Genomic DNA, 20,765 nt, shown 5'->3' with positions numbered 1-20,765 from the left:
AAGGCTCCAGGGAGAGCTCAGAGCCCCTGGCAGGGCCTGAAGGGGCTCCAGGAGAGCTGGAGAGGGACTGGGGACAAGCCATGGAGGGACAGGACACAGGGAATGGTTTCCACTGCCAGAGGGCAGGGATGGATGGGAGTCTGGGCAGGGATTGTTGTCTATGAGGGTGGCAAGGCCCTGGCACAGGGTGCCCAGAGCAGCTGTGGCTGCCCCTGGATCCCTGGAAGTGTCCAAGACCAGGAGGGGACTTGGAGCAGCCTGGGACAGGGGAAGGTGTCCCTGCACATGGTAAGGGGGGGAATGAGATGGGATTTAAGGTCCTTTCCAACCCAAACCATTCTGGGATTCTGGTACAGCTCGGTCCTGAGAGCACAGAAGAAATTAAGGTTTTTTCCAATTAAAGACTTTGAAGGATTCAGTGTCAGTCTCACTCTTTGCTAACATTTGAAATCACTATTTCCAACATTATTAGGTTTGGGGTTTGGGTTCTTTTGTTGTTTTGTTTTTGTGTTTTTTTGGTTTGTTTTTTTTTTTTTTACTTTGTAAAACGGACTTTTTCTTCCTGAAAATTTTGTGCAATATACATCTGTGTAGCCACAGAACACACCTCAGTGAAAAGGTGGTCACCCATACATTACATTACTTTTTATTTAATATTGTGAAAAATCCTGACAACACATTTGTCCTTAATAAATATTTCTTCCTCCCCTGGCCTCCCTTCCTAAACTGACTGGTCTGAAAGGGGAAATTTTATTTCGTTTATTTATTTTCTTGTCTGGTCCCTTCCAGCCTGAACGCTTTTTGTTGTTGTTGTTTTAGAGCTCCCTAATCCTTATTTTCACCTCATTAGACTGCTTAACGTAGGTAGGGATCCCTCTCCAAGATCTCAGCTCTGCAAATCCTGTTAATTCAGGTGTATAAAACCCCAACCCGACTTTAAACGACAGTTCCAAGCGCTGGGATCGTGCTCCAGGGAGCTTTCTGTCACTCCCAGCTCCAGGGAGCGTGTCAGGCTCATCCCCCTTAGCTGAGAAAACGCCGAGGCCTCTCTCTGAAAGCTTACCTTAAAATTTCCGCAAACCCCGCCAAGCTTCCCTGAATTCCAGCTGCCGGGGCTGGCTGGTTGCGCTCAGCCGCTGCTCTGGCTGCGCTGCCCCGTTTTCCCGGGGACCGTCCCCAAAGCGGGGCCGGGCAGCGCCGCCGCCGGCGGGATTTTCCAGCGGGGCGGGTGTTTTTTGGGAAGGAAGGGTCAGGTCTGCTGCTGCCGCCATCCATCCGGACCATCGACACGCAGGGAATGTTTTGGGTGTGAACCAGCAGAGGTCACTCGGCCCCAGTAAATCCGGTGTGGCTGCACCGGGAAGAGAGGGAGCGTTACCGGGGGACCCGGGGAGGGGACACCGCCCGCGCCACCCCCAAACTCCTGTCCCCTGTCCCATGGGATCCCGGCCCTCCAGAGCCCATGCTGAGCCCGGACTTCAGGTCTGAAAGCTCCTTGACAATTCCCAGCTTCTCCCTTGGAGCCATAACCCTCAGAAACATCACCCACCTACAGCAATTACAACCTTGAACACATAAACCCCTGGAAACATTTATTTACTTAGAACACCTTGGAGCCATTTTTCCCGAACTTTTTTGTTTGTTTGTTTAAAGAGCAGCTCTTCACAAGGAATTTTTAAATGGATTTGCCATGCTTTTAATCTATTACTTTGTTTTCCCGAAATACACCAAAGAAACGGGGGGGAGGAAAAAAGACACATAATTTTTAACTGAAAGCCAACGTGTCGGTGTGCAGCAATCCAGGGGTGGCACCCTCGGCTCTGGTGCTCCCACATGGGACACAGCGGTTCCCTGGACATCCCAGCTCCGCTCCCTCCACCCCCAAAGTGGGTGATGGCTTTTTCAACATCTCCACAAGCTGTGCCCTGTTTCAGGCTGTTCCCAGCTCTTGGGAGCAGCCGGGATTTATCCTGCAATATCTGAACTCCAAATGGGTGGGAAGGTGGAGTCGTGTTGTCCCCTGGGAATGGCCAAGGGCAGCAACAGGATCTGGCATTGACTGACCCTGCTCTTCCAAGGATCCCTTTCCATTATTTCCCTCTGCTCCACAGCTCCTGGACAGCCCAGCTGTGCTGCTGAGGGACGCAGCTCTGGATCTGCGTTGCAGGCAGCAGGGAACAGACACCCAGGTGAGAGTCACAGGGGAAGCAGAAGGAAGCAAGGATGAGATTTGCAGGTTTCACATCCAGTGATTCCTTTGACCTGTCTGCATCCAGAGCAGAGATTCAAAGAGTCCTGGAATATTCTGAGTTAGCAGGGATCCACAAGGATCACCAGTCCAGCCCCTGGCCCTGCACAGACACCCCAACAATCCCACCCTGGGCATCCCTGAGAGCGTTGTCCAAACGCTCCTGGAGCTCTGGCAGCCTCGGGGCTGGGACCATTCCCTGGGGAGCCTGGGCAGTGCCCCAGCAGCCTCGGGGGGAAGAACCTTTCCCTGAGCTCCATCCCAAGGCCTGACACAGCTCCAGCCCTTCCTGGGCTCCTGTCCCTGTCCCAGAGTAGAGGTTGGTGCCTGGCATCCAAGTCCTTGAATCCTTGTTAAATCCAGGACATTCATGAATATCCATGTAGAATGTCCTGGTGTATCTGGGGTGTTCATTCCTTCCTAGGACTGGGAACTCTTTGAAAATGACTCCCAAATGCTCTTCGGCTGTCCCTGATTCCTTCCCACAGATCCGCCATCCCTCCAGACCTGTCTCCAATCTCCTGCCCCAAAATGTGTCCCTGGTACAGCCAGGTGCAGTCCTCGTCTCTCAGCTCAAGGGGTGCTTAAACAGAATTCCCAGATGAAGAACCTTCCCAGCCCTCTGCTCTTCCTTGCCCAGGCTGGAGGATGCAGAGGGGCTGGGAAGTGCTTCCAAGGGCTCCAAACCAAACCAAACACACACCCACAGGGCACTGATCCAGCCTCCTCCTGGCTCACTTTGTTGTGCTCTTATCATCAAGCGAATCAAGAACACCTCGCAGTGTCTGGAATTTGCCCTTATGTCCAAATCCTGCACAGGATAGATGGGATATTGGGAAGGAATTGTTGGCTGTGAGGGTGGGGAGCCCTGGCACAGGGTGCCCAGAGCAGCTGTGGCTGCCCCTGGATCCCTGGAATTGTCCCAGGCCAGGCTGGACAGGGCTTGGAGCAGCCTGGGATGGTGGAAGGTGTCCCTGCCATGGCAGGGGTGGGAATGGATGGACTTTAAGGTCCCTTCCCACCCAAACCATTCTGGGATTCTCATCCAGCTCGGTCCTGAGCCAATGGAAGAAATTAAGGTTTTTCCATCATTTTGAGGGATTCACTTCCACTCTCACTCTTTGCTAACATTTAAAATCACTATTTCCAACATTATAATTATTTTTTTACCTTGTGAAACAGACTTTATTTTTCTTCCTGTAAATTTAGTGCAATATACATCTATGTACCTATAGAACACACCTCAGTAAAAAGGTTGTCATCCATACATTATATTACTTTTTATTTAATGTTATGAAAAATTCCAACAACAGTTTTTTTGTCCTTAAATAAACATTTCTCCCTCCCCTGCCCTCCCTTCCTAAGATGACTGGTCTGAAAGAGGAAATTTTATTTAGTTATTTTCTTTTCTTTAAAAAAATAGAAATTACAATCTTACAAGACAGAACATTCAATGAGAACAGAAGCATTTTCCTAAATCTAAAAAGTAAAACATTTCCATAAAACCTGTTGGTATCTACAGGTAGGTGTGTGTGGAGGGGTGGTAAATGGAAATAAAAGGTTTTCCATTTCTTCCTTTCATTCATAGAGATAAAAAATAACATGAAACCGACTGAAACTTTATATATTTTTCTCTTTTGCACCAACATTCACAAGAATATATATTATATATATTTTTGATCCATCTTTATACACAGTGTGAGGGTTCTGTGGATGGAAATGGACACTCAGCTAAACTGCCAGAGCAGACAAACGAACACTAAATTAATCTTGGTCTGGAAAAGAGCCATCGCTGGCGGCCGAGCCTGCCCAGGGCTGTTGGAAAGGAACATCCCATGCTGGGATGGGAGCGTCTCCGAGAGGCCGAGCACGGAGCACCGGAGCCGGCGGGGGGCTCGGGGCTCCCGGGGATCCTCCCCACTGGCCACAGGGGAGAGCGGAAATCTCCCTTTTTCGGGCATTTCTGCCCAGGCTTCGTCGTTCTCCCTTTCCCTGCGAGCTCGGAGCTCTGGGTGGCCCAGTGGGGGTGAGGGACCTTGGCACAGCCCTGGCGAGCCCAAAGCAGGGGCTGCCATCCCTCGCCATCCCTTTCCACGCGTGGCGCCCGTCCCAGGCCAGGAATCACCGAATCGACACCGAATCACTTTATCCCCTCCCAAAAAAAATCATCGAATCAAGTCGGTTCCTTTAAAGAGAACTGAAAAGTGCAGGTTCCCGCGGTTTGGCAGGTCGAGTTACACGTGTTTAATACTTCCAGTCTTCCCTAGGTTCCCACGGGGGGCTCTTATTGCTCAGAATGATCCAGAATCTCTCCCCACGGGATGGACGCCGTGCCGTGAGCCAGAGAAGCGCGGCCGGCGGCAAGGGCCCCGCCTGTTCCCGAGTTAAGGTGCTTTCCTGGGTTCTTTGCCGAATGAAATGAAGTTGGTGGCGTTGACCATTGCTGTGTGTTGGCTGACAAATACTGAGGGCGAAAAGAAGGGGGTGTGCTTTTTTTTTTTTTTTTTTTTTTTTTTTTTTTTTTTTTTTCTGTTTTTCCCCAAACGTTCCCAAACACCCACAGGCTGTTCCCTCCGAGCACGGCAGCGCGGCCGCCCCTGCGAAGAAGCACAGTCATGTTCTGGGGGTGCTTTTCGTGGGAAGTGAACGGTGCTGTCGGAAATGATGCTTCCAGTAAAATAAAAAAAAAAAAAAAAAAAAAAAAAGGCACAACCCTCTGGACGTAAAAGGCAGTACTGACTTCTCGCTTCTGTCCAAGCTTTGGAGAGGGCAGGAGAGGAGCCGGACACATCCCCACCCTGTGGACGCTGCGCTGGGCAGCGACGCATTGGCACTGGACGTCGCGTGGGGCCGTCGGGGGGCCGGCAGCCTTTTCCCAGAGGCTTGGCTCCAGAGGAGAGGGAGCCAAGGCTGGCAGGCTCCAGTCTACTCCCAGAAGCAGTTTGGATGTGCTCAGCAAACCCAGGGAGCTCAGGGCTGCACACGGCAGGCGGCAGCTGCTGGGGAGGAACGCGGTCCCACATTTCCTTCTGCCTTCGGGCGGAGCAGAAATCCCATCAGCTTCCTGGGGAGGCCTCCCTCGTCAAGGCTGGTCCGTGGTCTTCCCTAGGAGGTCTTTTAATAAAAGCAGGAATATCCCTCACGTCACTAACAAAGCTGCTTGTTTAGTTTAAAGGGTGCAGTTATGGATCCAAAGGTTTTGGCTCTCGCTTGGAGATGATCCGAGCTGCCGGAGGATGGGATTGGGTGCACGAGGAATCAGCACAAAGCAGGAAAGGGCTTGGGATTTTAGCCCTTTGTCAGCAGAAACTGGGGCTGCCTCGGAGCAGATTTTTCCCTTGTAGTTTTTTTGGCATTCGCTGCAGCGGGAGCAGGAACAGGGACGGAAAAATCCATCTGCAGAGCCACAGAGTCTTTCAAGCACCCTCTGCTGCTGTGGCCTAGAACAGCATCACCCCACAAATCCTTCCCTTCATCCCCTTTTGAGCGACCCAAAAGGAGCAGCAGGTCCCAAACACCACATTCCTTCCAACCACCCTTATTCCTTGAAGGGAAGGAATGAGGACCTTTCAATTCCCCTTGACTCCAACAGGCAGTTTCTCCCCTAAAAAGCTCCTAAATCCTGCTAACTCAAGATCGACTCCCAAAATAACAGTTGAAGGGAGCTCACTGAGGGGAAAGCCTGGGTCCAAACTCAACCTGCAGCAGCAGGCAGTCATGTCTGGGCTCCTGTGTGTGGTGTGGGAAGGGGGAACCTGGGAATGGAACCAGCTGAGGGCTGGGCGGAGGAAGGGTCACAAACCCTCCTCTGGATGCTGAACCATGGGGCAGTTTTAATGGGATTGATAAGAGAACTACACACAACAGCAGCACCCCGAGAGCCACTGCTGCTGCAGCCCCCACGGGGACAGGGACAGCCCTGGAGCCCCTCCAGTGGCCACAGGTGCCTCCAGGGTGGGGTGGCCAGGATTTGGGCTCCGGCTGAAGTCCCATGGGCCTGGAAAAGCTTTTGGGATGCGCAAAGGTGGCACGAGGCAGGTGAACCTGCTGAATTGGCTCTGTAAAGTCGGCTGGTTGCCCAGCTGCATGAGGAGCTGCCTGGGAATTTGGGAAAATGCTGTGATGGAGGCCATGGAGACCCTGCAAAACATTTCCCCTGCTGCACTGGACATCTTTTCCCTCAAACCAGCCTCCTCCACAGGAAAATCCTGTACTGAATCCCCCACCAGCCACAGCCAGACCTTTCTTGGCCAAGCTCCCAGGGGCCCGCTGCACCTGTGGGAGATGAAATAAAGCAAAGGCTCTGTCTTTTCCCTCTCCTCAGCTCCAGCCCCAACCCAACCCAGCCGAGTCAGCATCGCCCCTCCTTTATCCCATGCCTGGTGTTTGGGTTAAAAAACCACAATAAAATAAAAATAATAATTAAAAAATAAAGAAATAAAAATCGGATGTGGAGAGTGCAGCCGGGACAGCGGGAAGGGCAGTCCCTCCTCCCGTGTCACCGGGAGCAGCCAGTCCCTCACCGCTGCCGGGAGCATCTCCTCTCCCAAGCAGAGATTTCACATTCATTTCACTGGTATGGCAAAGTCCGTTTGCTTTTTCCTTCAAGGTGCTTTACATTCAAGAGCTATTGCAATCCACAGCGAGGAGATGGGGCCAGGGAGGCGCCGCAGCCCCCCCGGGGTTCTCTTGAGTTTGATTATTTGATTTAAATAAATTGCCCCAAACCTCTGAAGTGCAGTTCGTCTCCAAGTGTTGGGGAACTCAAAGGGGGCCGCTGGCTCCCGGCCTTAGCTCTCCCGGGGGTCGCTGTACTGAAGCTCCGAGTTGAAAACCTCCTTATAGAGGGGGGGGAAGTTCATGGCAGTCTCCGGGTGCAGGAGACGGAAAAATTCCAGCTTGTCCAAGTGCAGGTTGCAAATGGTCTTCATCAAGGGCAGCTTGGAAACCATCTGCAGGGAGAGAAGGAACTGGTGACCACTAGGATACTGGGTGTTGTGGCCCTGTTGCCACTGTTCCCCCTCCCCTGGGGACAAGCAGGGGGGCTTGGGGTCCGCTGGGTTCTCTGTTGTGTCCCCTGCACTGCTGTTCCCCCTTCCCTGGGCACAGGGGGTGGGTTTGGGGATCACTGGCTTTGCCTGGCGCTGGGGCACCAGCAGACTCCCTGCCTTAGGACAGCCCGGCAGCAACCCGGCCTCACCCCCAAACCCACATCTTTCCACGGGGGTGGCTCCTTCCCACCCCTGTGCAGGTCAAAACATTCCCAAAATTCCTCCCTTTGCCTAAAAAACCACACTCCCTGATGCACTGCCAGGTTCAGCCGCACGGTGCTGTCTCTGCCGGCACCACGACAGACATTCACAGCCCTTGGAAGGAGAAATTCTCCTCCTTTGACAGGCTTGAGGTCTCGCTCTCCAAAATCCCTGTGTGTGGCTCATGAGCTCTGGCACAGCCACGTCCACCAGCTCAGACAGCCCCTGCACCCCTGGCCAGGTTCCCTGTGCCACTACCTTCGAGAGCTTGTCCTCGGCGGAGTGTTTCTTCTGGATCTCATGCTGCAGGGCCACGTAGATCTTGTCCTGGAGCTTTTGCACCTTCTTGGACTCGGTCAGCCACGGGCGGTCTGCGGGAGAGGAAGGACAGAGTCACCACAGGCTCTGTCCCAGGCACAGGGCAATGGCCTCTGGCTGGTTTAACCCTTCCTGCTCTCCAGGATGGTTTTGGGGACATTTGGCTCCTCTCTGTGCTCCCCACCCCACCATGGGTGGCACGGTTCCGCTTCCCACCAAAATTTCACAGATGCATTTTGTGCATCTTTAGATGCATTTTTTTTTCCCCAAAAAGTTCCTTTCCCAGGAGTAACTGAAATCATCCACCAAGGAAGCCGTGCTGAAGTTTTTGGGGTCACCTGTACCCACAGGACATCCCTGGACATGGGGCCCTCCCCACGGCCCCCCAGTACCTGGGGAGAGCAGGACAGCAGCAGTGAAGAGGGCGAGCTCCTCATCCGACAGCTGCAGGCGGCACAGGGTCCTCCCCAGCTCGAAGATGGCACCGATGAGGTCGTCACAGCCTGAGCAGGGGACAGCAGGGACACGTCACTGTCACTGCTCTGCACAGCCATCAGCAGAACCCAGCGGCACCCAGAGCTTGGAAGGGTTGGGGGAGACGAGATGGGTGGAGGGTGGTCCTGGACACTCACCTGGCTGCAAATTCCAGCCTTGTCTGGGCTCCAGAGGGAGAGGAGGGGCACAGATACAGGCACAGGGACAGAGAAAACAGAGACTAGGGGGAGGAAGGAGAAGGAGGAGAAGGAGGAGAAGGAGGAGACGGAGGAGACGGAGGAGACGGAGGAGACGGAGGAGACGGAGGAGACGGAGGAGACGGAGGAGACGGAGGAGACGGAGGAGACGGAGGAGACGGAGGAGACGGAGGAGAAGAGCCCCGAGGGAGGGGCAGGTCTTACCGAGAGATTTGAACATCTGCATCCCACCAAACTTGCCCTCGAAGAGGACGGTGTTGTTCAAGGGGTTGAACGCGCGGATCATGCGGATCAGGAGCACCTCGAGGCAACCTGATGTAGGCAGAGAGAGCGCAGACGAGGGCAGGGCAGGGCAGGGCGGGGAAGGTCAGGGGGTTTCCATCACCCCAGGACCAAATGTAAGAAAGAGGAGAGCCCCCAACGCACGTTTGAGGTCCAGATTGTTCATTCCCAAGAGCAGAATGGATATTTCAACAAATCCAGTTTGGGTTTTTGGGATTGGTTGGGTTTTTTAGGTGTCCAATTGAGACCACAATATTTCACCAAAGGGAAATATTTTCCAGTCATTCACAGCCAGGCACAGAGAGACCGAGGTCGTGGTGGAGCACCGAGAGAGAGGAAAGGGTGAAAACAAAATAAATAAAAAGAAAATGGAAGGAAGAAATGAAAGAATGAGTTAAACTCGAGCGCGTCAGGCATGGCCAGCTCTGGCTTTGGGGTACAGCACCCCACTGGGACACTGGCACGTGTCCCCAGTGCTGGGTGCTAATCTCAGCTCCCCAGCTCTGACAGATGAGAAACTATGAGGTTTTTCCAGTGTTTTGGGGATTTTGCACATTCAGCTCCCTGGGCTGGGCAGGGCACCGGCAGCTTGGGCAGATGGAAGGCTGGGGGACATGGGTGTGCGCTGCCATCATCCTCCTCTTCCCAGTCTCTTGCTGGGAGAAGAGGCCAACCCTTTTCTCTCAATCCTCCCTGCTCCTGTTTGAGTTTGGCACCCCTTCTCCCAGAGGAAAACCTTCTGTTCTCATTTCCATCCCAGTTTCTGGGTGACATTTGGATGAGGGCGGCTGTGGAGAAAAGCCTCTGCCCAAGGCAGCCACTCCCCACGTGCCCCCCTTCACCATCGCCCTTAAATGTGACCTTCAGCTCCTTCCAGCCCAGCACCTGCTCCCCCAGCACTGGGAGAACTGGGGCAGTGAGGGAGGGGACCCCCAAAAGGAAAGCACCAGCCAAGAGAAAAGATGGGATTTGCTTGTGGCCCCACAGCTGCCGCTTGGGAGGTGTGTTGGGGACGGGAGGGGACAGTGGGGACACCGAGGGAGGTGGCAGGGACACAAGGGGGGCAGTGGGGGTCCCCCCTCTTACCGGCTTTCAGGAGGATGATCTGGTCATTCTGGCAGAGCTCCATGAAGCCGTCGATGCGCTTGGCAAACTCCACCACGTACTGGATGGCGTTGGAGATCTGCAGCGAGCACTGCTGCCACATGGCCTCGCAGCTCTGTGGCGCAGCAGGGACACTCTCAGGGTGTGCTGACACCCCGGCAGCCCGGCTCTGTGACCCCCCCAGGGCAGCCATGAGACCCCAGTGCTGTGCCACCCACGGGGGATGGTGGCATTAGGACACCTGGGACGTGAGCTGCCACCACCAACTCCCCTTCTGGGCAGCTCCCAAAGCACTGACAGACCCTCCTCACCGCCATCCCCACCTCAGCATAGCCCCAGGGGACACTGCCGGTGGCAGGGGGCTGTGACAGTGGCACTCACCTTGCTCTGCAGGGCACGGACCTCCTCGGGGGAGTAGAGGCTCCACGCCAGGCGCTTGAGCTCCTCTGTTGTGTACTGGCACGTCTCCAGGTGTGACTTCACCACGTTCTGGGCCACCCGGTCTGCGAGGTGGGGACAGCGGGTGGTGAGACCTGGGGACCCCAACCCCTGGGGACCCCAACCCTGTCCTCTCCTCTCCTCCGGGGCTGAGGGCTGGAGGGGTCATGGGGCTCTCACATGGTGTCACAGGGCTGTGAGGACAGATGGGGCAGCCGGGGCTGAGCCTAAAGCAAGCAAGGGATGTGCCACATGACCTTGGGTGTGCTGAGCTCCATCAGGGAGCCTTGGGGCCGCTCCAAGAGCTGAGGCTGGGCTCGCTATCTTAGAATCGCAAAATGATTTGGGTTGGGAGCTTAAATCTCATCCACTTATTCATCTCAAATCTCATTCCAACCCCTGCCATGGGCAGGTACGCCTTCCCCTAGACCAGGTGTGAGTCCCAACAGCTGGGTATGTCCTGCAAGGCGCTGGGGTGGCCCCAAGCACCATCCTGGGGGCCACACACACCCCACACATGCCGGGCACCACACTGGTGCTCACCAATCTCCAGGACAGAGATGTCAGGGGGCAGCTGGGCACCCTCCAGCGCCCCGTGTGCCAACAGCGCCGGCTCCAGCATCAGCTCGTAGATGGACTCCTGCTTGATGAGCGTGGCATCAGCCACGTCCAGGCTGGACTGGTCGGGCGAGGGCTGCGCCGAGGCCAGCAGGTCCAGGTTGTAGTAGGTGCTGCTGCCATCGGGGGTCAGGGGGAAGTCGAAGAGGAGCCCGTCCGACAGCGTGGAGATGTCGTCCAGGTCCGAGAGGCCGCTGCTGACGCTCGTGGTGTAGACGCGGCTCAGGGGCTCGGGCTCATCCTTGGTGCCGCCGCTCTGCTCCTGGCTCTGCTGGTGCTTCTGCACCTCGGCGTAGAGGCTGTCCCGCTGCTTCTTTGACATGCGGCCGAACTTCACCGCTGCCCCGGGGAGAGACAGCAGCCATGTCAGGGCAGCTTCACCCCCCAGGGCAAAGCCACCACCGCCCACTGCCCTGGGAAACGTCGTGGCTCCCAGGGTATGCCTGGTTTGGGGGTCTCCGAGCCCCAAGCAGGGCTGGGAACCCACTGGATGCACCTCCCCCCTCAATCCCAGACCAACCCTGGGTCAAACCGACCAGAACCAGCTTAGATTTTCCCACGGAAAACACAAAAGCATTTCTAGCTTCCCAAACCCTCCTTGCACCTCGCTGGCCCTGTGGGGAAGCAGCCTCATCCTGAGGGCCTGACTCTCTCCGAGGAGGAGCAGGTGACCCCCGGGCACCCGCAGGGCAGGACTCACCGTCGCGGGACATGCCCAGTGCCAGGCATTTCTGCAGGCGGCAGTGCTGGCAGCGGTTGCGGTTGGTGCGGTCAATCAGGCAGTTCCTCTGCCGGGAGCAGGAGTAGCTGGCGTTGTTCTGCTGGCTCCTTCGAAAGAAACCCTGCCCGGGATGGGACGGGAGGAGTTGGCAAAGTGCCCGGCTAGAAGCCAAGCCCACGCGGCCGCCCCCCTGCCCGCACCCGGCGCTCACCTTGCAGCCTTCGCAGGTGATGACACCGTAGTGGATCCCTGAGGATTTGTCTCCGCAGATCTTGCACGGGATCACCTCAATTTGGGCTGCGGGGCATGGGGAAAGGGGGGACACCACGGGGGTTAATAATGGTCACTGCTGAACGGGAGGTGGGAGATGGTCCCCCCATCCATGACAGCCGCGGGCTGGCTCAGCACCTGGGGAAACTGAGGCACGAGAGCTGGACCCACCGGCAGCTCAGCCCTTCCCACAGAACCCACAAGGATTCTTACACCTCAGAGAGGTCCCTAAAAGGTTCACACAGGGCGTGGGGTACCCCCATCCCTCAACAGCAAGAGACAGGGTAGGAAAGCCCTTGGATCCGGGAGAGCACGGAATGTTTCTGCCCCAGCCTGCCCAGGACCCAGTTTTGGACTCACTCCCCTTATTTTTCAACTGATGCGTGCACCAGGACAGGGACAGCTATGGCACAGGGACCATCCCCATCCCTGCAGCTGCAGATGCTCTGCTGCTGGAGGTCTGGCCCAAGCAGAGGGTCTGGAGCCCCGCAGCAGCTCCTTTGAAACGCAGGACCAATATAGCCATCCCCAGCTCAAGGTCCTGGCCCCTTCCCCCCACAAATCCGCTTCCCTCCCCGCTTCTGCTTCGCTGGCACTGAGCTGCTAATAGGCTTCGTCCTCCTCATTTTCCAGCTGCTCCAGATCTGGGCTGGCTCTGCCCTCCCGACCCGCGCGGGGGGAGCCTCACGGCACCCCTGGGACTCGTACGTGCCTCCCGGCATCTCTGCACCCTCTAATCCCTTTTCCAGCCCCCGCACCACCCAGCTGGGCTCAGCCTGGCGTTGCTCTCGAGGGTGCTGGGCAGCCACCGCCGTGCCAAAATAACCCCCACGGCCAGATTATGGTTATTTCCAATCTCCTGGGCCTGTGCAAATCCCCGCTCGGGTAATTCCCTTCTGCCTCTCTTCTCCCCTGGGAGCCATCAGCTCTGGGCGAGGGATGTGTTTTGCAGGGCCACATCTGTGAGTGACAGTCGCAGTGCTCAGCCAGTGCCACCTGTACCCCAGCACCCAGCAGGGTCCGGAGGTCCCTTGCTGCTTGGGGGAGGCTGGGATGGGGCAGTGAAGCCTCACTGGGCAGCGGGGCAGCCGAGGTGCCATTGGTCCCCCAGGGACACCATCGGCCCCTCCTAGAGATACTATCAATCCCTCAGGAAAGCCAGGGATGCTCAATATCCCAGGGATGCTATTGGTACCCCCAGGGATGCCATCACTGTATCCCCTGGGGCAGGTTTGCTTTTGGCCACGCTGGGGAAGGACTCACTCCAAATCCAGGTGTAAGCGGAGGGATGGATCCCTCCTGCATCCTTTGACTCACTGATTAACCCAATGCCCCACATGCACCAGGTGATTTTGGGCCTTACCCCTCCTTCCCCAGGCAGCCGAGCTGGGCTTCTGCCAGGGCTGTGTGTTGTCCCCCGACTCGAGGGAGTGACATCCCATCCCTGCCCCTCCCCACATCCTCTGCCTACGCCTCTGCCGTGGTTCCGGGCCTGGGAGAGCACAGCTGATTTCCCCGCGGTGGGCAGGGCAGGGATGCCCAGGGCATCCTCACATCCCCCGCAGCTGCACCAACACCGCAGCCCCACCTTTCGCAGGGGGATGGAGGCACCAGGAGGGCCGTGTGCGGCCACCCCCAAATCACAAATCACCACCCAGCTCCGACGACCAAGACAGCCCCCAATTCCCTGGATCCCGCTGCCATCTGCCCCCGCGCTGCCGGACCGCAGGGACCGCTCCCCTCTGCAGCATCCTGCCCCGAGCCCTGTCCCGGGATGGGACCGAGGTGGTGGCATGGCGGGGGGCACAGGGAGGGGATGCCACCCCCGGCAGGAAGCGGCGTCGGCTCGTTATGCAACGTTAATTGCAGCCGCCGGCAGCGCGGGTGATGCATCGCGGGCGCCGCGCCCTCACGCCCGCGGCCGATACTCCGGTACCCGGAATTACCGGCACCGGCAAACACCGGCGCTGAGCACGGCCCGGTACGGCCGGCACCCAGCAGAGCCCAGCCACGCCACCCCACAGTGCCCCAAAAGCCCCAACGATCCCAAAGGCTTCGTGTAATGGCCAAATCCCGCCCCCGCGACAGAGGGGAGACCCCCGAGAGCCCCCCGGAGCTGGAGCTGGGTGTGATGGGGATGATGCTGTCCTGGTGAAGGAGAAGCCCTGACCACCCGCCCTGCGCCCGCAGCCTTTTGGGGCTCTAATTACCATCCTGCTAATTACCCGGCCGTGCCCGCCACTGGCACCTGACCCGCTCGTAAGACGCTCGCCCCAAATAACTGACGTGGAGATACGGCCGTAACCTGGCGATGGCAATTACAGCCCAGCACGGTTAATTGCTGCTCTGATTGTAAACTCGGCTGAATCACCGAGTCGGCTCCATCAGTGTCCCTCCGTGCCGCAGCCAGGGACCCCCGAGGCGGCTGAACTCTCTCCCCTGCGACCCCCAGACACGCTCCTGGGACAAATCCAGGAGGATGAGAAGGAAATGTGGGTGCTGGTGGGGTGGCCACAGCAGCTCCCGCATCCCGCAAATCCCACTGTGATCAGGGAAAGCATCGCAGTAGACCCCAAATCCCAGATATTCGTCCACCCCCCCCAACTCCACCCCCCGTGCCTCAGTTTCCCCACCGGAGAATTTGGCATCTCCTCCCACCACAACCGTGCCACCCTCGGCCACACTGCGAACGGGGTGGGGGGAGGAGGAGCATTTAGGAGGGGTGATCCTCTTCCCCCTCTGGGGGAGGAAGCAGGGAAATTCCACCCTGGGGCCGACGGGGCTAAAATAAGGATCAGGATAAAAGAAACAACAAAAGGGTTAAAAAAAATAAGTAATAATGATCTCCAGCCGGCAATTAAAATGTCCCGGCGGTGGTATTTGCTCTCCTCCCACTGTAAACACTTCTTGCCCAACTCCCGGCCCGCTGCCACCGGCCGGCCCTTATGTAAGTGGCCTTGTGGCACGGTCCGGCCACGGGGCCCGGCCGTGGCGGGGCGATGGCCCCCGGTGCGGCGGCTGCGCGTGGCCCCGCGGTTGGAGCCATCCTGTCCCACTGACACAATTTCTGCCCGTGGCCACGCGCGCTTGTGTAACCACAGCCATTAACCCTTCCGGGCCCGCGGCCACTCCGGGCCCGGGCTGGTGCTCAGGGCGCCACACCGTCCTCCCGCCACCGGGAGAAGGATTTTGGGGTGATACCCCCAGTTGGGGACACCCATTTGCCACCCTGCGCTGCAGCTTCAGGCGAGGGACACAGGTCTGCCTGTGCCCGCACAGTGCCCAGATCGCCTGTCACCCCCCAGACCCAGCCGTGTGTGTCCCCTCCAGACCAGCACCGCTCACCCCAGACCGTGCTGGAGGCTCCGGTGGTTTCGGCAGAGCCAGAACCACCCTTCCCCGAGCAGGAATCGGCCTTGGTGCCACGCCGGCACACCCTCGTCTCCATCGCCTCCGCCCCAAGGGCGGGCATCTCGTGCACCCCAAAACAAAACAAAGCAGGCCCTGCAGGATGCGGCCACGGGGGGCCGGACCCCCCTGTGGTGCAGGGAGGATGGTGGTCGCATCCACCTTCTGCTCCTCCCCACATCCCTCCCCTCAGCCATATGACCTCACTGCTTTGGGGGAATCAGCCCCAAACCCTCAGCAGAAGCCTCGGGACGTGCTGTGACCCCTCTGCTGCTGGAGGCTTTTTGGAGCTGTGCCCCCTCCCATCGGCATTACTGGGTGTCCCTGGCCGCGGGGTGAGGAGTCCTGGGAGGGGCGTGTTTTGGGGTGCACTGGCGGATCCCTGCACAATGCCCTGCACAGTGCCCCAGGGTAAGCCTGCACAGCTATCACCCCACAGGGGCAGAATACGGCCAGCCCTTCCCCTGGGGGCCATGTGAGGCCATGGTGGCCTTGCCAGAGGCAGTGGGGTGAGCATCCCAGCTCTGAGTATTTCAGAGGTGGCTCCGTGCCTCTGGGGCAGCCCTCCCCCAAATCCCCCCCGGCGCTTCCCCAGTGCCCTGGCTCATTCCCCAGTGAACCTGCTGGGAAAGCAGGGCCGTGCCCCATCCCTCTGCCAGGCTTGATCAATGCTGCAGGACAGGCACCCCTGGTAATTTGCAACAGCCCTACAGCCCCCCTGGATCCCCCAGCCCCAGCCAGGGCACTGGGATGCTCTGATGCTTCGCCTCCACCACCTCTCCCCTTCCAGGGGCACTCAGCATCCCCCTGGTGCACCCAGAGCAGGGAGAGGAGGATGAGTCCAGGCTGCACAGGGACCCGCAGGGACATGCAGGGACCTACGATGCCACCCCGTTTCCCATTCCTGCCCTAAACTCTGGCTCTGCTCCTGCATCCCCTGCAGCAGCCTCCAGCCCCGGGAGTGACTGCACTCCCCCACAGCCACCATCCACAGTTGTGTTTTGCTGTTGGGGTAGGAATAAATAAGGAAATAAAAGGAATTATCACCCCTTTACATCTGCTGTTGGCTTTGCTATTAAACAGCCTCCAGTGCTGCAGCGCCTCGGGGTCTCCCAGCACCCCAGCACTTCGGCCACGGCTGCCAAAAAATCCCTTCCCCATCCTTGCACCCCGGGGAGCCCCAAACAAGCCAGGCCCACGCCGGGTGTTCACAGCCCCGGCTCCAGGCACAACGGCAGCACCGGTAGCACCGAGGCCAAGTGGGCAGTAGGGAAAATTTAGATGACACAACCACGGTCCCGTGCCGGGCTGGGATGCTGGAGGGGGAACTGCTTTCTTAATTGATTAGCAAAGATTTCCTGGAAACTTTGGGCCGGAACAACTCTCAGCTGCTCTCACCCTGCCCTGGGGCAACCCCTGGCCATCTTCCCTTGCAGGCACGCAAACGGAAGTTTTGCATTCTCTCCGGTCCCCAGCAAAGTGCCGTTTTCCCCTGTCCCCGGGTGCAGTGTGTGCCCCCAGCAGGGAAATCGTAGCGCCGGACGGGCGATGTGACTCCCCCGGGGCCGCCCGGCTCCTGCCCGGGCTGCTCCGGTTCAGCAGCTCCGGTTCAGCAGCTCCCGTGCCACGCAGCTCCGTGCCAAGGCCAGCCCCGCCGGCGCAGGACGCAGCCCTTTGCACTTTGCCTGGTGCAGAAGGGTGGCAAAGGTGAGGCAGCGGGGAGGGGGACCTGCCAGCCCGGGGTGGGGACAAACCGGGCTGCGGTGGGAGAACCCCATCCGGCACTGCAGCTAAACCGGGGGGAATTATCTCCCTGGGGCTAAAAAAAGGCAGGAGAGCAGCTCTGCTCACCACATCCGATAAACCGGGCTGATTTAGACATTAGCAGCTCTTTAAATAGCCGCTGCGACTTCAAAGTTAAACGTGACAGGGAGCAGGGAGCAGGGACGTTGGGCCGGGGACAGGGACCACCGCCCCCCCCACCACTGCTCTTCCCTCTCCAGGTACTGACTCTCCCTGGGCTTGTCAGGGTGGGGGATCCCAAATCTCGTCTGGACGGCTCAGGACCCCATAAAGCCGGCAGAAAGCTTTCTCCCCCAGGCTTGTTTTTTGGGAAGTGACAGGCACGGCCGTCCCCGCGCTGTGGTACCCGGGACAGGCGCAGCCGTCGTGCGGGAGGGCCGGTGGGTGCCGGCCGCCCTCGGCCGCGCCAGCGTGTGCACGCCGCCGAAACGGGCAGGGAAGCTCCTCCTCCGCCCTCTCTGATTTTTCCAATGACAGATCTAGGTCACTAGGACAAGTCGCAAAGGCTGCCGAGCCACCGCACGCTCCTCGCCACGCTGCTTGCAAAACAAGTGAGCAGGAGGGCTGGAAACCGTATAGGATTATACAAGGCAAAGCCTCTTGCCCGGCCCCGGCGCAGCCGCGGCGCAGGGAAGGACAGGAGTGAGGAGCTGCTGTGGCCCCCAGGGAAATGGGGCAGAGCGGTGGCGGGTTTGGGAAGGAAAATGGAGATTGAATCAATTTGGCGTCGCCATGCGGCATTTGGACTTCGAGAGGGATGAGGACACGGGACTGCGGGAAAAACGCTCGACTGGGGGGAATGGTGGGATATCAGGAGGGTTTGGTCCCAAATTAGGGTCAACACCAGCAATTCAGGGGGGAGAGGAAAAATATTTTTAAAAAAGGAAAAGTTTGCCCAGTTGCTAATTAAGCCGGTGCTGGCTGTGCAAGTGCTACGTAAGAGCCAGGAGTGTTCGCAATTAGGCAGGAGGTAATGCTTTCCTCTGTCCTAATAAAGGTGAAAACCCAGGGTGTCGAGGAGCAGGAAGGGAATGTGGGGGGCTCGCCTCGCCCTCCTCACCCACCCCGGCCCCACCGTTACACAAGAGTGCGGCAGGGGCAGAGCCGCAGCACCCGCGGCGCAGGGAGGAAGCAGGATTTGAGGAGCTCGGGGATGAACGTCCTGGTACCCACACCCCAAAATATGCCTAAGGACGTGCACCCCCAAAACACGCCCATGGAGGGGCATGAAGGAGTTCTGGCAGGGTGAAGGGCTCGGGGAAGGCAGGGGATGATGAAAAAATGATTTAAAGGAGGATGAAGATCCCAGCCCAGGGTGCAGCGGTGCTCCCAGCACGCTGGGAACAGAGCTGAGTCCGGCCACCGCTGCGTCACCATCACCAGGCCCCGCTGGATTGTCCCGCTGGAGCCTTCCTCCCTCCATCCTCCTCCTCACCGCCGCCTGCTTGGCAAAGCAGAGGGGTGAAGAGTAGGAATTGCCTTTGGTAACGGGTAAAACCAGGCTGGTGGTGGCACAACTCACCCCTGCCCTGGGCAAGGGGCACCCAAAACATCACCGGATCCCTCGCCCGTCCCTGCAGGAGCCTCCCAAACTGCCCCCCACGCCGTGGGGAGGGGGAAAAAACTACAATAAATCCAGCCCTGGTGGGAGCAACATATTGAAGAGGAGATTAAGGGGTTTAGTGCGGGGAAAAGCTTAAGAGTGCGTCTAAGCCGGCGTCGGAAAGCAAAGCAAAATAAACAAGAATTTTATTCCTAACGAAGGGGGAGCTGGAGGAGGCAGAGCGGCCCCGGCGGGGCTGGTGCGGGTTCCCCCCTTGCTCCCCTCCGCGGGGCTGGTGCGGGCCCCCCCTTGTCCCGTTCCAGCGGGGCTGATGCGGGTCCCCCCGTGTCCCCAGTGGGGCTGGTGCGGGGTCCTTCCCGTCCCTTCCGCGCGGCTCATACGGGTGCCCTCGTCCCCCTCCAGCAAAGCTGCTGCGGATCCCCCCTTGTCACTGTCCGGGCTGACACCGCGTCCCCCCGTCCCTCACCGGCGGGGCTGATGCGCGTTCCCCGTATCCCCGTCCGGGCTGACGTCGGGTCCTCCCCGTCCCCCTCTGCCGGGCTGATGCAGGTCTGTCTCCCCGATCCCCACCGGGACCAACTTGTGCCGCTGCCCCCCGCAGCCCCCAGCCCCCCGGACCCACCTCGCATCGTGTCCGCCGCGGTCAGGGCGCCGGGGGGCGCATGGGGCGGCGCGGGGGTCCGGAGCAGCGCGGGGCGCGGCGGGGAGCGGCGGCACCGGGAGGCACCGGGCGGCACCGGGAAGCACCGGGCGGCACCGGGCGGCTCTGGCACCTGCCCCTCCGCCGCGCCGTGACCCACTTCTGCCCGAGCATGCGGCCGTTCACATGACGAGCCCGCCCCGCCCCCCCCAATCGGTTTCACTTCCAGCCCCACCTCCTGCCCTTCGTCCTCCTCCTCCTCCCGCTCCATCCCCATCCCCGCCGCTCCGCCGCCCGGTGCTCGGCGCTGCGCGGGCGCTGCCGGCGCCTCCCTGGGACCGGGGTCTGCGCGACCCCCGCCCCGCTGTGGCCGCGGGGCGCTCGGAGCTGCCCCCGGGGCTGCCCGCCCCCGGGAGGGCCGTGCCGGTGCCAGTCCTGCCCCGGCTCGCCCAGGCACGGGGCCGGCTGCGTGTCCCGCTGAATCACCGCTCCCTTGCTTCACTTCGCTCCCGTGCAGCCCCGCTGTCCCCGCCAGGGACCCTGCTCGGCGCAGAGACTCCAAAAAACCCCCGGCAGGACAGGGCAAGGCGGGGGACCTCTGCCGAAGGGGCAGCACCCGGCACTGGGGGGGCGTCGGGAGCACCGGGACCCCCGTGCGGCTGCCCAATGTGCCCGTGCCGGGGTGCAGATGCTGAGGTCTGGGGGCACATCCCGCCTGGGAGACCTGCGGGTCGGGAATGGCACCATGGATGTAGTGGGAAGCTTTGAAGGTGTAAGGGAGACATTCCCACCCCGTTCTTCATGCTGGGATACGCACAGGTGGCTTTGGGGCCCGGGGTTGTACCCCAGCTGAGGGGACACTGGGACACTCTGCCTAAGACGTGCAAAGAGATGGTGGCTCTGGACCAGGCAACAAGGCCTCGCCGTGCACAGCCTGAGATGTCGGCACGGGGCAAAGTCTCCTGGCTGGGGTTTGTGGTGCACCAGGTCACCAGAGTTCTCCCTGGTGCCACATCACAGGGGTGGAGGCAGCTGGTCCTGGTAACCTTGGGCCAGGGCTCAGGTGCCAGGGTCAGTGCTCAGCAGTGCCCGGAGATGCCTGGGGACAGTGGCACTGGCCTGGAGACCTGATGTGTGTGGAGAAGCCATCTACCATAGGTGTGAGCACACCTCCCACTGCAGACATGGACCTGGCATCCACCATGGGCGTGGTCCTGGCATCACCACAGGCATGGATGTGGCATTTGCCATGAGCATGAGTGTGGCATCTGCCATGAGCATGGCATCCAGTCGTGGTCACAAGCACAGCCCAGCCACATCAGCCATGGATGTACAGACAACATCCACCAGAGGCATCCACCATCACCATCACCATCACTACACAGGGCATCACTGCCTCCTCCCTGG

General features: G+C 59.0%; 1 protein-coding gene across 1 annotated transcript; it reads right to left on the bottom strand.

The window, feature by feature from the left end:
* Window positions 1-3,424: 3,424 nt before the first annotated feature.
* On the bottom strand, window positions 3,425-19,453 carry LOC136302211 (nuclear receptor ROR-beta-like). The gene is made up of 10 exons (XM_066205581.1): window positions 19,341-19,453; window positions 11,885-11,970; window positions 11,653-11,794; window positions 10,878-11,291; window positions 10,278-10,399; window positions 9,879-10,011; window positions 8,715-8,822; window positions 8,211-8,321; window positions 7,759-7,871; window positions 3,425-7,200 (listed from the first exon to the last, which is right to left on the bottom strand). Exons 1-10 carry the CDS (start codon window positions 19,345-19,347, stop codon window positions 7,039-7,041), a joined length of 1,398 nt encoding a protein of 465 aa, XP_066061678.1. The 5' UTR covers window positions 19,348-19,453; the 3' UTR covers window positions 3,425-7,038.
* Between the last annotated feature and the right edge of the window lie 1,312 nt (window positions 19,454-20,765).

The sequence above is a fragment of the Chamaea fasciata genome, unplaced genomic scaffold (assembly GCF_029207755.1).
Source record: "Chamaea fasciata isolate MVZ Bird 193981 ecotype frontalis unplaced genomic scaffold, bChaFas1.0.hap1 SCAF_28, whole genome shotgun sequence".
Lineage (NCBI taxonomy): Eukaryota > Metazoa > Chordata > Aves > Passeriformes > Sylviidae > Chamaea > Chamaea fasciata.
The sequence above is the reverse complement of the archived record's forward strand: the minus strand, read 5'-3'. Positions and strand labels throughout refer to the sequence as shown.